At 34.3% G+C, this 17283-nt stretch overlaps 1 protein-coding gene across 2 annotated transcripts; it reads right to left on the bottom strand.

The window, feature by feature from the left end:
• Positions 1 to 2: 2 nt before the first annotated feature.
• LOC111064530 (SET and MYND domain-containing protein 4) lies at positions 3 to 17267 on the bottom strand. Of its 2 annotated transcripts, none has more exons than XM_039429706.1 (11): positions 16933 to 17267; positions 13061 to 13295; positions 11197 to 11365; positions 10771 to 10939; positions 10034 to 10201; positions 9104 to 9374; positions 7350 to 7615; positions 4745 to 5082; positions 3500 to 3646; positions 2324 to 2484; positions 3 to 854 (listed from the first exon to the last, which is right to left on the bottom strand). In XM_039429706.1, the coding sequence occupies exons 1-10, from the start codon at positions 17112 to 17114 to the stop codon at positions 2324 to 2326; spliced, it is 2106 nt and encodes a 701-aa protein (XP_039285640.1). In that variant the 5' UTR covers positions 17115 to 17267; the 3' UTR covers positions 3 to 854. The 2 variants fall into 2 exon arrangements, with proteins under 2 accessions (XP_039285640.1, XP_039285639.1); XM_039429705.1 differs by having other exon boundaries at positions 2328 to 2484.
• Between the last annotated feature and the right edge of the window lie 16 nt (positions 17268 to 17283).

Genomic DNA, 17283 nt, shown 5'->3' with positions numbered 1-17283 from the left:
AAAATAAGATCCTTCAACATTTTCTCAGGTTCTTTTTGTATAAGACAGCATAATTGTTGATAGAGACAATATTGATAACATCAATGTTGATAGAGTTAATTCAAAATGTTCACATCAATATCTTTTGATAATAGCAATAGTGTTCATAAAGTGTTAGAAGAGTGTTCAACACTTTCACATCAATAAACATTTTTATCTTCTTGTTTGCAAGATAACATATTTCTATAGGGTTTCAACAACATCAATCTTGATAAGCAAAAGAGCGCAAAGACGACAATAACTTTTTGAGACTCATGAAGAGTCTTCAACATCAACCTTTAAACATAAATTATTTTCTGCGGATAACAGAATTATTGATAGGATTTCAACATCAATCTTGATAATGTTGAGTAAACATCAAAGGGACAAGGATTTTTCGGGAATGATTCTTACTTATCAAGAGCCATTAATAGACATCAATCTTCTGATAGGGTTTTAACATCAATGTTGATAAATCGAAGTACAACAGCGAAAATAAGACGATTGGGATTTATTTCTGGTACTTTGTACTCCACTCTAGGAGAGCCTTCAACGTGTTCAATTCATCAGTTGCGTTCTTACAATCAGGGAGCGCCTTCAACACGTTCAATTCATCAGTTGCGTTCTTACATTCAGGAAAAGCCATCCTTGAAGAGCACTCTGCAAGGGCCTTCAACGTGTTCAATTTATCAGATGCGTTCTTACATTCAGGAAGGGCCTTCAACATATTCACTTTATCAGATATGTCTTTGCATTGACGGTCCCAGTAGCCGTAGTAGAGCTCGAAAATTTTCTGTCCTTTTATACCGACTTTGATGCAATCATCCTCCAGTTTTCTGTCGAAAAAGACACACACTTATTACCAAAATTACATTACAACTTGCAAATGACAGGAAAAATCAATTGTAAGTAGTAAAATACTGTAAAAATAAATGGGCTAAGGCTTGAGTTTTCAAGAAACTATTGTTTGAATTATTCAAGGAACATCGAGTCCTCAACTTCAACTTCAAAGCGTTGAAATAGTTTCTGCAAATGTAACAAATGAATAAATATGAACCAAATGTGCTTGTAATGAAGTAGTGGACTACTTCTTGAGTGATACCACTTTCCATAAGTATAAAGGAATATTTTTATAATAGACGAACAATATTACTATTTATAATATATTCACGGTCTCACAGCTTGATCCCTGGACCGATTTTCACAGCATCAAGCCGCTAGTATGCATAGCAATAACATTTGATCAACCAGCTGACTTGTATCCAGATATTTAGTCAACCAGCCTGCAAGCCGTAATTTAATAATTAGGAAAACAACAGTCAGGCATGCGCAGTTAGCTCATTTCAAATTCCACCCGTCCCAGTGAACTTCTAAGGATCTTCTGAGACTGGGTTTAGACTGGACGAGCATAGAGCTATAGTGAGTTCCACGTTATAATGGCAGTAAAGAAAGATAGAACAACGTTGCCGATCCTCTGTCTTGTCAATGTCTTCTATAGACGGTAGCTGATACAGGTTTATTAATGTAATATTGACTGTTCATTCTCGTTCGTTAAAAATAATCAGTTATATTTTATTAAGCAAGAAATTAAATTTTTAAATAATTTCATAATGAATTTTCATAATCAAGATGAAATATTTTGATAATTAATTATTCATTCTACATTGTTAGCAGACGATCTGGCAACAGAGCGAGAAAGAGATAGCGCTATCCGCTTTGTTGAATGATAGACAAGGATAGAAATACTATTTCTAATCAAACACTGCCATTTAATTATAACATGAACCTCACTATGAAGAACGAATTCTGGAGCATAAAATACATAGAAACAGCCCAACAGATGAGAAGCATAATGAATTATGTCTTCAAAAGTGTATGAATCCAATGTTAGTTCTCATGGCTGTAGAGTTTTTAAACTGACTTTATCCAGACTTTTATTAATTATATGTTCAGATCGAGCATTCGCTCGTTTGGTCTAACCCAGCCAGCGTTATAAGAACACTCGTTGCTAGCACACAAACTTAGGTTTTGCTGGCAACGCCAATTAAATTTTAAGTTAAAATTTTATTTTTATTCTGTATAAGTATGAAGTATTTGTTTTATTAATTATTGTTATCTTTATAATTGGCAAATAAATGATTTTGCATTTTTTTGACATTTGAACAAATTTATTTCAAGGGGTAGAACTTCGACGTAGTTATGAAGAATCATATTTGTTTTTAGAATGATTTCTGATTCAGCTACTGCAGTTACAACTACTAATTTTATAATTAGTTGAATAATATGTAACTTACTTATGTATTACTTACTTTTTCAATTTCTTATTTTTGCATAATTCAGCTTCAGTCAAATAAATGGTCATCAACTTCACATATTCATTTCCAACTTCAATGCTTTTCTCGCCGAACTGTTTCTCCACAACAGGAATGCATTCTTCCAGGTACTTCCGACTTTCCGTATAGTTATCTGCGGAATGATTTTTTTTAGAAATTCCACGGTTTTTATTATTCAATGCTTACATTATTGCACCACTTTAAACCCAGAAGAATGTCTAATTCTATACAAACAAATCTCTATTCTTTGGAGTACGAATTATTACAATAATAAAAAGAAGAAACAGGTTTCAACCCGAAATACTTCAATTATCATTACAATAGACTTATTTTGGTCTATTTATGCATAAAACTGGCCACTAGCTGCAGGACATGCATGATAGACATTCATGATAAACATGCATGTATGCATTTTTATTATGCACATACCTACACATGTTTATCATGCATGTTTTATCATCAGCGAGAGGCGTCTAACATAAAATAAACAACCAATAATAATAATAAATAGACCACTGGAGAATTACAAATTATAATGATAGTAAAATAATTTAACCTCAAATAGAGCAGCGAATAAGAAATAAACAATAACAAATCGGAGATACAGAAGCCTAACCGAAAAAATTTGCTCTCAGCCTTTCGCCGTGATGACACAACAACGTATGACATGTGTATCATGCATGTCCTACGGTTAGGTGCCAGCCTAAGATAAAATACATCTGTTCCAACATTTTTTTTAAATAAATTTTCCATTCGAGTTAAATCCAACATAAATATATTTCAAGTTCAGATTGACAATATTGAATTCAAAAAAGATAACTGATGTAAATTTTTCATTTTTAATTTGGTAAGGTAAAGTAAATAAGCTCTCTGGCTACTATCTGACTTTTGAAAAACTCATCTCCCTCAATCTTAATATTTGTAATTTGTAATTTTGCGTGTGTTTTTTTTGAGCAATTTCTATTGTATTCAATCACTAAAATTCATTTATTGAGAAAATAATTATTTCATTTCAATGATTGGTGAATTTTCCAACAGGAATCATTGAGTAATATTATAATCTCATTTTAATGATTGGTGAATGAATATTCAAATAGGAATCATCAACTACTGCTAAGTGCTTAGTCTTCTGTATAAAGCATACTCACTCAAAATTGAGAAACCTTTCGACAATGCATCCTTGCACTCTCTCAACCGTTTGTTGTACTTGTAAACACTCGACTCCAGCAGCGGTAGACACTTCAGCAAATTGCTTATTGCATCAGCCGCATTTCCAGCTTCCAAACTCGTTATGCCTACAATAGATGAATAAAAACAGTCATGTGATATCCTGGAAAATTATCATAGATTGCATGTTCTTCTACTTGACAGAGAAATAAATCTACAATATTATAGCAACAAGTCTTAATGAAAATACGTATTGCAATGTCATAAATTAATATTTAAATGTATAACCACAGAAAAAAGACAGCTTAAGAAGATATCCCATGATATAGGTGGTTTATGTTCGAAATTTCAAGCCGATTACTGTCGACCACTGTCTATTATTACTGTTTTGGCCGGGTAAGAGTGTAAGAACAGCACAGTATTAGAGACTACCAGCGTCACATCACTACTAGTACTATCGGCTTGAGTTGGCAGTGAAATTTGGAGCATAAACGCCCTATACCAGGGGTTCCCAATCTTTTTTGTACCAGGCCCCCTTCTGGTTATTTGGAGACCCCCACGCCCCCCTACACATATCAGCTTTTCATTTTGCAATACCCTGACAGTAACTGCTATGGAGGGGGGCGGTTTTGAGAACCTTGAACTCTTGTGTGTTTTGTAGTTTTAAAAACTGTAGCCTTTTTTGATAAAGTTTACAACTTAATAACTTTATTGAAACTTTACAAAAACCATTATGAAAACTTCGAAAGAACTTTCAAAGTTCTGAGGAAATTATGTTTGTAATTTTTTTATTTATTTCATTTGGATGTCACACCCCCCCCCCCCTGGACTTCCTCCACACCCCCCAGGTTGGGAACCCTTGCCCTATACCATGGGATATCTTTTCTCTATTGTATAACTTTCTCATTGACTTATATTCTGTGTAACTTAGTTGTCTTGACTTAGTCAACTAATCTTGAAAATCCTTTAGTGATCATTGTCCACTATAGATTCTATAGTGGGATGCTACACGATAGTTTATGGAAAATAATCCAAGTATGTAACGGCCATTGTAAACGTTTTTCATGTTAAATACCTCTGGCATGGGTTACATGACAGAGAAAATTAAATATAAAATGTATAGTGTTACTTAATCGTTTTTAATTGAATTCACTAAACCCATTTTTGTTTTTATTTTCAATTTTCCATTTTTTGCAATGAAAAATGCATTATAAGATTGTAGTGACCTTGATCGTAGAGCTTGTCAGCCTCCGTCAGGTGGGAAGTCAACTCGGTGATAGAGGCCTTGTTCTTGCAGTGGGCGCAGATGCCGACCTTGATGTTGGCGGGCACTAGCGGCCCGGCGCACTTGGCACACAGCAAGGCGGTGAATGTGGCCAGCGCCTCGGCCTTGACGCCGTCGCGACAGTGTTGGCACTCGCACTCGAAGTAGTACTGTTCGCGCAGACATTTGCGCCGCTCCTTGGCGTTCATGCGCAGGTAGTGAGGTCCGTAGCAGTTGAGCACCTCCGAGCCACGAGGGATGTTACACATCGCCCGAACCACTAGGTGCTCGTTGTAGAAACTAACAACCAATAAATAAAGGAGAATTCATTTGAAATGTTTGTGATATTTTAAGAATATTCATTCACAATATGATCACAATTATATGTATAACCACAGCCTTTTCTAGTAGGATGTCGCGGCCTAAGCAGGTTCAGTCAGCTGGTCAGCCCAAGTTAGGGCATGGCCATACAGAGAGCAATCTGCAAACCTATAGGTTTCTATATCTATATTTAAGATATGCGATGTACTAGGGTCATTTTTTAACCTCCGATTGGCTATAAATAGAAGACGAATGTATATGGAATAATATTTTTTTTCACTAAAGGTTTCTTGTTGGATTCTCCAACATAATTGCCGTGAAGGTTGAAGCATTTGTCATACCAGTGGGCCACCCTACCAGAACCCTCTCTATGAAATGCTGCCGACAGATGAGTTAAGTGAGATATGACATTTTGGAGCTCCTCGTTAGCTAGGTAGCTCTGCCGTCAAAGTCACGTCATGAGCTTGGGGAAAAGGTATAAATTACTAGAGACCAAGCCAGGTTTGTATGGCGGGCAGGCGCGGATTCAGGGGGGGGGGCGATCAGGGTGAGTGATGTTTGGAAAAACTAAAAACTACAGTTACTACCGTAATGTAGGTAGTTGCGGAAATAAGTAACATTACCTTTGCATTTTAATGATAAAATTAAAAAATCCAATTATTATTAACAAATAAAGCTCTCAAATGCTGTTTTCGATTAAAAACTTCAACAATTTCCGAGTGGAGGGAGTCGAACTGGGGGGACGACCACCCCAATTGCCCCTCAAAATTTCCCCCAGGTCAGAGTCATGGATCCGCGCCTAATGGTAAGTAATCTAAATCATTTTATTTGCTGGAGAAGCAGTTTGGTTGCACCAGCTCTGTGAGACCGAGTTGTCAAGGATCACAACGACTCGGAAGTCATTTCAACTGACTTCTTCAATTTTCCGACACCATTTACGCACAATAACAACACTCATAACGTTTCCTGCGTGAACTTGAATCATTATTCAGTAGATTCTTGCTGAGCTACTGCCTTTTTTTTTGCAAAAACTAATAACGCTACTAGGAAGTGGCGGGAGACTTGAATGAGGTGGCCATGTTTATGGGTTATAACTTTCAAATTGGGCTGACAAGGTGACTAAACTACATAATATGTAATTATGGAATGTTGCCACTCTCCAAAGGCCGGTTTATCATATTAGAGGTAAAGCTGCAGTTAACTACACACCAAAAATAATGACAGTAGTTGCAGAACAAATGAGTTGGTTCTATAGTAAACCTAATTTTGAAACAAATAAATATTTCAAATTGAAAGTTATATTAATTGGTTACCAAAAATTGCTCATCAACAAATTCGTATACTACAATCCAAACAACAATTTGTCACAACTCTTTGTGTAACACAAGAATTGATTCAAACAACTTTTGCCAGTTGACGAGTTAATCCATTTATTTGTCAACTATTGCAGCGTTTTACTGAGCACATCTATAGCTGGAGATGTGCTGGACAGAAAATGTTTCCATAATCAAGACAATGAGATGAAATCTCTGCTGATTTAAATGTTTCCTCGTGTATTATATTAGACAATAAAACACGACACAGATAGATTGAAAATATTTAAAAACTTACTTATTACAGAATATTTCGATGACTATGTCAAAGTATCCTGTAATATGTAAGTTTTCAAGTGTTTTCAAACTATCTGTATAGTGTTTTTTGTAAAAATATATATCATTATAAAACTCTAAAAAGTCTATTATGTGCTTCATGTATATATTTATGTTTATAAAATAGAATTATAGTACCCTTTAAAATTAATAAAATATTAAAAACAAGAATACAAATTGTAACTTAACTACTAGTTTCGGTGATCACACCATCGTTAGGTTATAACCTACCCGAAACTAGTAGTTACGTTACAAATTGTATTCTTGTTTTATTTTATTAATTTTAAAGGGTACTATAATTTTATTTTATAAATACAAGAAAGTAGCCCTGAATTCATACATTTTAAAAAATATTTATGTTTATATGAGTAAAACTTTTAGCCATTTGTCAATAATCAGAATCATCAATACAACTATTACGAAGCTGTTTTTGTTTTATTATTTAAATTTATTAAAAGTAAACAACTTCTATTTCAATTTAATTTTATTGAACAAACAACAAATATTATGCTAGTTACAATACTAATGAGTAGAAGTATATTAAAGATTGAAGATTCGCATAGCGAATGCTACAACGTGATTTGAAACGATAGGTACCTGTTGATGATGTTTGGTTGACAGGAATGGTTCATCATGCTGGCGGAGGGATATATGGCGGTGGCGGCCCTCTCGCCAGCACTGACCTCCATTCCGGGCATGCCCTCGTACTCCATGGTCTGCTGCACAAACTTGGTGATGGCATGTCCGTTGCATGTCAGCTGACAGATGTGCAGCATTATCTGGCCGCCGACCGCCGTCATCTCGTGTTTGGTGGCCGAGTAGTAGCCCTTCTGCTGCAGGAACAACGCCAGCAGGCTTGCCGTCTGCAACACACGTCACCATTCTATAGTTTGTAACCTATAATTTTTATTCATTCATATCTCTACCTTCATTGTATTATCATTCATCCCATCATCATCACTTAGGCTTAAAATACTTTTAGAAAGTCGCCTTTGTAAAATGATAAATAAATAAAATAGTTATAAAGTCAGCATCTGATTGAAATTGGTTTGCTATGTCATTAGAATAAGCAGATAACTCCATTATGTTCTAACTCAAATTATTGTTGACCATGTAGAGAATATAGTTATAAAAAATGGAGATTTGGACTCAAAATTGTGTGTGAATTAAGTTATCATTTTAACATAACCTAAGAGAGACTGTGTATTTGAATTAAGGTTAAAAGCAGTTTTAGGTGAATTCCTGTTGCTTCTACCAGAATTGTATATGTATATGAGTGAATAGATAGGAATATTACGAACTACCAAAATACTTTATCTCAATTATGAAAATGTATAATTGATTCATGATAAAATATATGTTCTCGACGAATAAAATATACACATCTATTTCACTATCCATGACGAACTGCTCGTTTTTCAACTGAATTTGACAAAACTACAGTCTGATTTTAGAATAATAGTTATTAAAAACTAGTACTTACATATAGAGCACTTTCGGATTTTTCAATCCATTTTCAACACTGAGCGCTCCACACGAGAGTGCTAGGTTTTAATAACTATTATTCAAACATTAGACTGTAGTGTCTTCAAAAATATTTCGAAAACAAATAATATAATATATTATTCAAGATAAGTATTATTGATATATATATATATATTATATATATATATATAAATATTATTTGAGATAAGAATCAACAATTATTGACAAGAATCAACAATTAATATTACAATCAGATATACAGAATCACAGCTATCTACTATAGAAGGCGGTAACAAAGAATTGGCAACTAAGTCATCCTATCGTTTCCACTGACTTTAAAACACTATAAATCTTGAAGAATCTGTGGTAAGATTGACGTTATAAAGTGAGTGTAAATGATAGGATCAGGATCTATAGTGCGATTCACGTTATAAAGTGAGTCCAAATTCAAAATTGTTTGTTTTATTCTAATTTATATTTTCAGATTGATGATTTGGTGGAGAAATTGAAATGGACATAGCCTATGTATAATATTTTGACAATTTGAAACTAAATTAGGAAATTGAAGAAGTTTTGGGCCTGTTTTTTTCTTTTCCGATCATTGTATTGTTTGTGCTAACCTAATAAATAAATAGATATCTCTGTCAGTAGATATCAATGAAACGCATCTCACAATAGATCTCGAGGAATCTATAGTAAGACTCACGATATACAGAGATTTGTAGAGTCAGTGCAAATGATAGGGCAGCATAGTTGGCATTTCTCTTTTCCCATCGTCTTACAAAGTAGATGGCTGTGATTCGAGCCATCCCGGTTCATCTTAAATAATATAATATTGTGATATAAGGTGCGAAAAATGATCCTACCAGGGCATACTGATACAAGTCCTTGCGGTCCATCTCATGAATGTGAGACACGAGCGACTTGACCATTTCGTAGTCGGTGCCAGAGCCAGGGCCAGGACCAGCGGCTGCTGACTCCTCACAGTTGCTGATCAGCGTCACTCTCAGCCCGAGATGTGCGATGCCCACCAAATGGAAGAAGTCCAGGCCGCCACACTCCCATCTGTGGAATCGATCCCACGCCGCCTTGCAACACGCCTCGCTGCAGTACATGGCAGTCACGCACGACTGACAACTGAAAATCAAAACATTCAAATCAATAAAAAAACTCTAACCAGAGAATAATTATGGACATAATTCTAGGATGATTCATACACATGATTGCATTCAATAGATTTCAGAGGACTCTTGATTGAATATTGATGTCGTTAAAATTATTTGTAATTATCGAATTATTTAATGGATCACACAGTAACATTACAATGTAAATAAAATATGTAATATCAGAGCAAACTCAATTGCCTTGAATATAAACATTGAATAAAGTAGTACCGGAATAAAGGAGGGAGAGCAATTTCGGATAACCGAATTTTCGCTTAAACCAGCACAAGCTGAAATTTCCATGCTAGGAAAAATTTAATTTACGTACAATGTCTATAATATGATACAGTGTTTTATTTCAGCTATAAAAAATGTTATAATAGATGAGAAGATGGTATAATCTGAGCAACTGAAGTTACTAAAGAATTATATACATCACATATTACAAAATTCAGTCATAGAAATACTTGGAATTATTTCGGTTAACCCGAATTAGGTTTACCGGAGATCTATTATACAGTATACACTGATATGTAATACACTTAAAATTGGCACTTGGAAAGAAATGTTTAATCTTTAATAAGAATAATTGAAGTATAAGTCTATAATAAGCCTATTTATTTCGCAACTTACGGTATTGGAGCGAAAACATCAGTGCAGCAGTTATGACAGAAATTGTGGCCGTTGGTATCATAGGCAATTGGCAGCACGACAAACGCATACGGCTTCTCCACAAATAGAATGTCGCCTGCATTGATATCAGTATTTGCCACAATGTGTCTGCCTTTCTCTTCAGTAACTCTGTCAATTTATTCAACATAATTACAATGCAAATCGATTGATAAATTGCAATTGATTGGAGATCACATGAAAATTCATCATGAACAACAGCCATCGTCAAAGAGCCAAAATATTAGTTGATTTCATTTATTCCTCAGTATTCGATTGGGAACTTGTGTTAAAATGGGTAGGCTAGTTCGACAAAACGCAACAATATTATTTTGTGTCAATTTTGTGATAAGTATTCAAGAAATTCCCATCAATCACTTAATCAATGCACTTAGAACAATAAATAACTCAAATAGTATAATTTTTCATTACAATCAAGTATCATAATGTCATTTGAAGCGGAAGAATTGTTAAATAGCTAATTTTAAATTAATGTTAAATGCTGTCATGTTTTTCTATGAATGAATGTTGCTGTTTCGAAATTAATTTCTATTGTATATTTGAGAGAACTATAACAATAAAATGGGCCTATTACACCTTATAATTCTATCTGCAAATGATGTACGTTAATCCTCAAAAAAATAATTAATAATAGATTAAATTAGTTCACATAAATAATAAATTAATAACATAATACATACTTGAGATCAAGAGCGGCGGACATATGTTTTAAAGTTGTGCTCTCTCCTTTCCTCACAGTAGGAAATGGCTCTACTATCTCATCATCTGATGAGAGATTTTGTAGATTAAACGCGATTCCTTCACGAGCAATTTCCTTTGATTTAATCAAGTCATCGAAGATTACGGAATCTAAGAAGGAGAAATATATACTCAGCATGAAATTATTTAATTTCTTAAAAACACTTGTTTGTCGATTCTTTTAGAAGATATCTGGAATAAATTTAAACTTCATATTCAAAAATACTTTGGAGCCGCTCCATACTACGATAAATGATGGAATGGCTATTATCAATAAATTCAAAACATTAATTTGATCCAATTTATCGTATTATTTGATAAAAAAATCACAAATACTTTGTAACTAAGTGAATAAAGTATGATCTTACTCTTCTTCTCCTTAGGTGGCCAACATTTTTCTGCTTCCTTGAAAACATCCAAAGCTTGCTTGCACTTTTTCCAGGTCAGCAATAACTTTCCCTTTCTCAATAAGAGCTTGTGCCTCAAATTTTTGGGGTAACCATTTTTCAATGCCAAGTCGACATCTTGAAGACATTCCTAGAAAAAGTGGAAGCATTAAAAATTATATTAATGCATTCAAATTCAATGAATTTACTTTACTCAAAATATTTTATAATTTACGAGAACAGTTAAGAGTTTCCGTCCTAGCCATGAAGATGGCAACTCTCGTGTACAAGTTCTGCTGTATTTTTTGGTTATATATTAGTTGGTCACTGAAATGTCTGCCATTTCAGACGCATGGTATTTATATTAAAGTAGTTCGAATAAGTTGATGTCGGGTGCTGCGTCTGCTCACATCAGACCAAAACTTTTTTAAAAATGTGCGCTGAATGTCGATCATATTAAATTATGCCCAACAAGATCAATGAAATTTTTTGGAACACATAGTGCCCCTTATTAATGGACAGAAATTCACATTCCATATGCCATTGAATGGAGAACTAAATTCTTCACGGAAATTGCTTTCTACTTTACGAATTTTTAAAATAATTCAATTAAAGCAATAATAAACTACCGTACTTCAAGTTGAAACATTATTCTAATATTTTTGCATGGAATAGTTAACATTTGAGAGATCAATTATTCCTCTGCTACATAAATAGGCCTACTGCCTACTTAATCAATTATTTTTTCAAGAAGTTCCGAGTAAAATGTGGACATTATGCGTCCCAAAAGTAATACATGACACTTCACTGTCTTTACATTGATCTTAAGGGACTGAATTGATGTCAGTAATCCGACTGCTACTGAATGCGATCTGTGTCGGTGCAGTTTAGACAGAATAATATGATATTTTGCATTAATTTATCACTTCAGATAATATTTGGATGCATTACTATCCAGAACGGAGAAATCGGTAGAGTTAAAGAGTCGGAATTGATCAAGTTTTGATGTGATGTGAGCAGACACGGCACCCAACATCCGTCATCGAAGGTTGTCATCTTCATGGTTTTAAACTTTATAAAATAAAAACTCAGGAAGTTAAAGTGAAATTTCTAGTGAGAAAACCTGAAGAACCGAATACATAACCTATTAACTTGAGTGTTGATAGGAAAGGATAGGTTAATGTTTAACAATATTAAATTGGGTAATACGGCAAGGCAGAACATCCGAAAGGATCTTTCTGCCGATGAAAGCCATAAGAATAAATAAATCTTCATGGTTAGGTCAGAAGCTTTTCAATCTGCCCTTGTATTATAGAATTATCTTGAATAGTCAATTTAATAATAAATTTCTGTAGTTTGAGTGAAACGTATTGAGTTTGAACAATTTATATAAGAACATAGAATACTTTGCGCATTACATGGTAGGTAGCATACATTCACGTCGCTTTCTGTCCATAACAAAAAAATATTTTACGATTTCGAATTAACTAATATTTGTACTATTGCTCAAGTATTATGTGTAAATAATTTACATAATATTTAGCGATTCCAGTTTGAGCTTCTTGAGCATTAGTAGTATCAAATTGATACCAAATGCTTAAATCAGCAACTCAAAAACGTCGTTGAACTCACTCAGCTAAATACAGCAATACTCATTTAAAGAATAATTTATATTACTATTGTACTTTTATATAACTTTAAAGTGAAAAAACACTCACATTGATTATCATTAACACTCACATTAAGTGGTTTTTATTCAGAGTTATATAAAAATACAATAGTATTAATATTAGTGAAAACAAGATGGATAACCAACAACGAATAATAATATATTTTTAAATTTCACCTTGAAAAGTTGGAGACGAAATAATGCTGCTGATCTGTTAGCCAAGGCTAAAGGAAACTCTTCGCTTTTGAAAGGAGCTAAGCAGACACTCTTTGAATAGAACTCCAAGCTCTTCCTGTCAGCACCAGATTTGAATACTTCATTGCCCAATTCTCGAAAGCGTTTCGACTCTGATGCACTTTTCGTTGTACAGTACTTTTTCAAGTTTACTGACAACCACTTTTCCAGACACGAACTGGAATCAAATTCAATACAAATATTAGTCCAGTAAAATCAATGCAAGTTATTCAATATCGCAATTGCTGCAAGTTAGCACCTGGATTGAAGTAAGCATTCAATTTAATCCAGATATAGTGGGATAAGGAAGTGATAGAAGGATAAGGAATCTTTTGTGATGAATATTTTGGTACGGTAAGCGTTAGCTGTCTTGTAACACAGATAAGTTATCGCTCATTCAAGTAAAGAGACATACACCTAATACTCCCGTTGTAGGGTGACAGGGGCGCCATTTAGGGGGGGCGCCTAATATATATATATTTATATATCAGATAAATATTGAAAATACGTGTGTATGTACACGAATCCTTAGAATCTCATTCTGATTTTTTAAACAGTAGTACTGTAGTAAAATTTCTTCTACAGTATCAACAATGTAGCAAATTGCCTTGAAAGTATGGATACGGGTACGGAGTAATAAATAATATATTTTTCTCTGTGGTATAGTTGAAGCTTGAATATAGAATGCGAACAATATTATTGATCAGGGCACAATAAGTGAGTTATTGCATAAATTTCAACGTGAGAATTAACAAGTTGCAAGATGTCACATTGAAAGCAAAAGAAAGGGCACAATCAGACAATGCCTTCGATTGTGTTCCACACCAAATTCTCCTAAGGAAGCTGGAAAGGTATGGAATCAGTGTCCCGGTCCTCAATACCATCAAAAGTTATCTTGAAGACAGAAGCCAAGTAGTCTCAATAAAAGGAGCTTTGCCAAGGATTAGAGATATTAAACACGGATTGCCCCAGGGTTCTGTCTTAGGCCCCCTTCTATTCATCCTTTTGACAAATGACTTTGTTCCCAGCAAGGACTCCATACTGCTTGCAGATGATACGACGGTGATGTCTAGAGGAATGTCAAGTGAACAAGCATTGGCAATGAACGACACTCACACACACACACAGGAGGCAAATAGATGGTTCCAAATAAACAAGCTTAAACTCAATGAGGACAAATCCCAAATATTAATTTGCTCTCTGAAAAACGAAATACCTGAAAGCCCAACCGAACCAGTGAAATTATTGGGTTTTTGGCTTGACAGAAAATTAAAATGGGACAAACACATTTCAAAGACATGCCTAAAACTAGCAAGAGCCTACATCTCCTAAAAAAACTAAGGTATGTTGTCACTCTAGAATACTTTATGACAGCTTACTATTCGTTATTTCACAGTCACATAACATACGGAATCCTTCTCTGGGGACATGCTTTAGCCAGCTCAGATATACTATTGCTACAAAAAAAGGCCATTAGAATAATCACATTCTCTGACCACCTGGCACACTGCAGGCCACTATTCAGAATGCTGAGAGTACTTACGATATTTAGCCACTATGTACTCTGCTCACTCCTATTCATAAAGAACAAAGCAAACAACATGACAAAGAGAAGCAACATACATACCTACAACACTCGACATGCGGCAGACCTGGATGTACCTCGAAGCAGACTTGCAGCGACTCAAAAAAGTTTTGAAATATCAGCATTGCGACTATATAACCAGCTCCCTGATTATATAAAAATTGCGAAGCCAGAAAGTTTAAGCAAATATTGAAAGAACGCCTAATACAACGGCCATTATACTCATTGGAAGAACTAGTGGATGAGCCCCTATACTCAAACACGAACAGCCGCCATCCCAGAGTTTGATGGGTGACCCCCTGAACTCCCTGACACAGTCTATACGGTTCTCCCGGTCAAGGACGAAGAATTCAAGTATCAAGTAAGTAAGTAATCAAAAATGTATGTACAGAGTTGGTAAGAATTATGGGAACAGCTTAATGTTTCTCTAGCTTTTTAACTGAAAGTTATTCTCCAATTAGAATATGATCCCAATGAAATTTTTGAAATTGTCATCGTAAAAGAAAAATTTATCTTTTTCTATTATTTTAAGAAATCTGTTCCAGTGTAGTCCTACTTTAGGGCCTCTCTGTAGACTTATATTTCTAATAAGTATTTCATCAAATCAAAATCAAATCAAATTTATTACCAGAAATAATACACGAAAAAAATATTTTAAAAGTACAAAAATACAACTAATTAAATTTCTCAAAACTAAATGGTGTTAGTTTTGACCAGCAAACCCTTATTGCTTTGTGTGTTGGCGACGAGTTACAATACAGTTCGAAAATTAGAAACGTCACCCTTTATGAGCATCATAACAACTGAACTACTCAACTGATTAATTTCAGTAGGTCAAGTTTTCAGTTGATCAAGTTTCTAATTAATTTCTTAATTCTATTAAGGTATATAGATTTGTATGTTATACAAAGTTATATATTTTGCATTTTTCCTTTTCATGATTTAATAACTAATAATGTATATTTTTTGTGTAGTTGAGAAGTTGATATTGTGGTAATTATTCATATTGAATGAAAAAGACTAAGAAATTGTCAAAAAACCACAGATTTATTGATACTAAACTCTCTTTAGTTTATCAGAGATTGACAATGGTGTAATAACCGAAACCGGTCTTTCTAAATATCAATAAATCTGTGGTTTTTTGACAATTTCTTGGTCTTTTTCATTCAATAATGTATATGTTTATATTGATACTTCAACCACATTTGTATAAAACTGGAAAAAATGGAGCACATAATAACATCTTCAAATGTAACATTTATGGGGAAAAACCCAGGACCCTCTATCCTTTGGGGGTATTCCTTCTCCCCCCACCCTCATACCTCTTGGTATTTGCTCCCCCTAGCAGTTTGGTGAAATGGCGCAACTGACGGGTTACCATTTGAGGAGCCTATTTCACTAAATATAATACATTAGTGAAAATCGATTTTGATTTAGTCCGAAAACTACCTGAAGCGTAGGTCTACTCTATTCTTCAACGTATACTTTCTATTACCCACGCTCAAGTCTAATGCTTCTGTGGGTTTGCGGGTATTGATGATTAATGACTTGAGGCTGGGTAGCTCTAGCTTACTAGAAGAAATTATATCAATTTGCCTAATGCCAGTCTGATTCGATCACATAATAGCTTTCCTGTCCGAGCAATCAAGATCTTCAATATGATGACCGTGTATTTCCGTGAGCAGGAGGAGAAGGTCTTTGAGAGGATACTTCGGGAGAGGCTTGTGAGTCTGGCACACAACTCACTGGATGAAGAGGCAATACAATGTTATCTGAGAACTATGACTGACCTCCCATCTTAATCTTAGTCTTTGTTATCAAGTTTTAAATTATTTTACGCAATCTATGCAACAATTAATATGCTATTTCAGGTACTATATTAATAATAAACCATAGAATGTTGAGCTTTTTTATTATTATTTTTTAAAGTATATCCTCTTTGATGTATTCATTGCCATTTTCTTCTCAACATTATTTCATGTCTTATTAGAAGTAGGTAACTTCTTATAGAATTGAGATTCATGCAAACATTCAGCATAAAATAAAATTATAATGCTTGAGCTGCACGATACTTAGTCTCCAAAATCAAATTTTGGTCCATTGTGAAACTGCTCAAACTCAGACTCTACATTACTGGAATGAAACAAGTTACGACCGTACCTTACCGGTATAAATAGATGTAAAGTTTCAAAAATATTCATTTTTTACAGTGAATGCTAGTTTAACTTACCGATTCAATTTATCCGATAGGCAAAATCCAACCATTCTACTAGTTTCATTACCCTCAACAAGTTGGTTCATAAGAACTTCATGAAAAATTTTAAACAAGATGCTGTCGTCCATAGGAGAACATAACGAATCAAGAACGTTTTGCCAGTTTGAAGTAGAGATTTGATTAACCATTTGCTCCATATTGATTCTATTGTTTCACTGTAACAAAGATATGTAAATTCTAATTATTAAGGGTTTAATATCTTTGCAATCTGCAATTTACATTCTCAAAATTCTATGATGATTGTATCATAAAAATTTGAGGTTACAGACAACATTCAGCTCCTTCTTGCGCGCGCGCGCTAATTAC

Source organism: Nilaparvata lugens, chromosome 5, assembly GCF_014356525.2.
Source record: "Nilaparvata lugens isolate BPH chromosome 5, ASM1435652v1, whole genome shotgun sequence".
Classification (NCBI taxonomy): Eukaryota; Metazoa; Arthropoda; class Insecta; order Hemiptera; family Delphacidae; genus Nilaparvata; species Nilaparvata lugens.
Note: the sequence above shows the minus strand (reverse complement) of the source record. Positions and strands in the feature narration are given on the sequence as shown.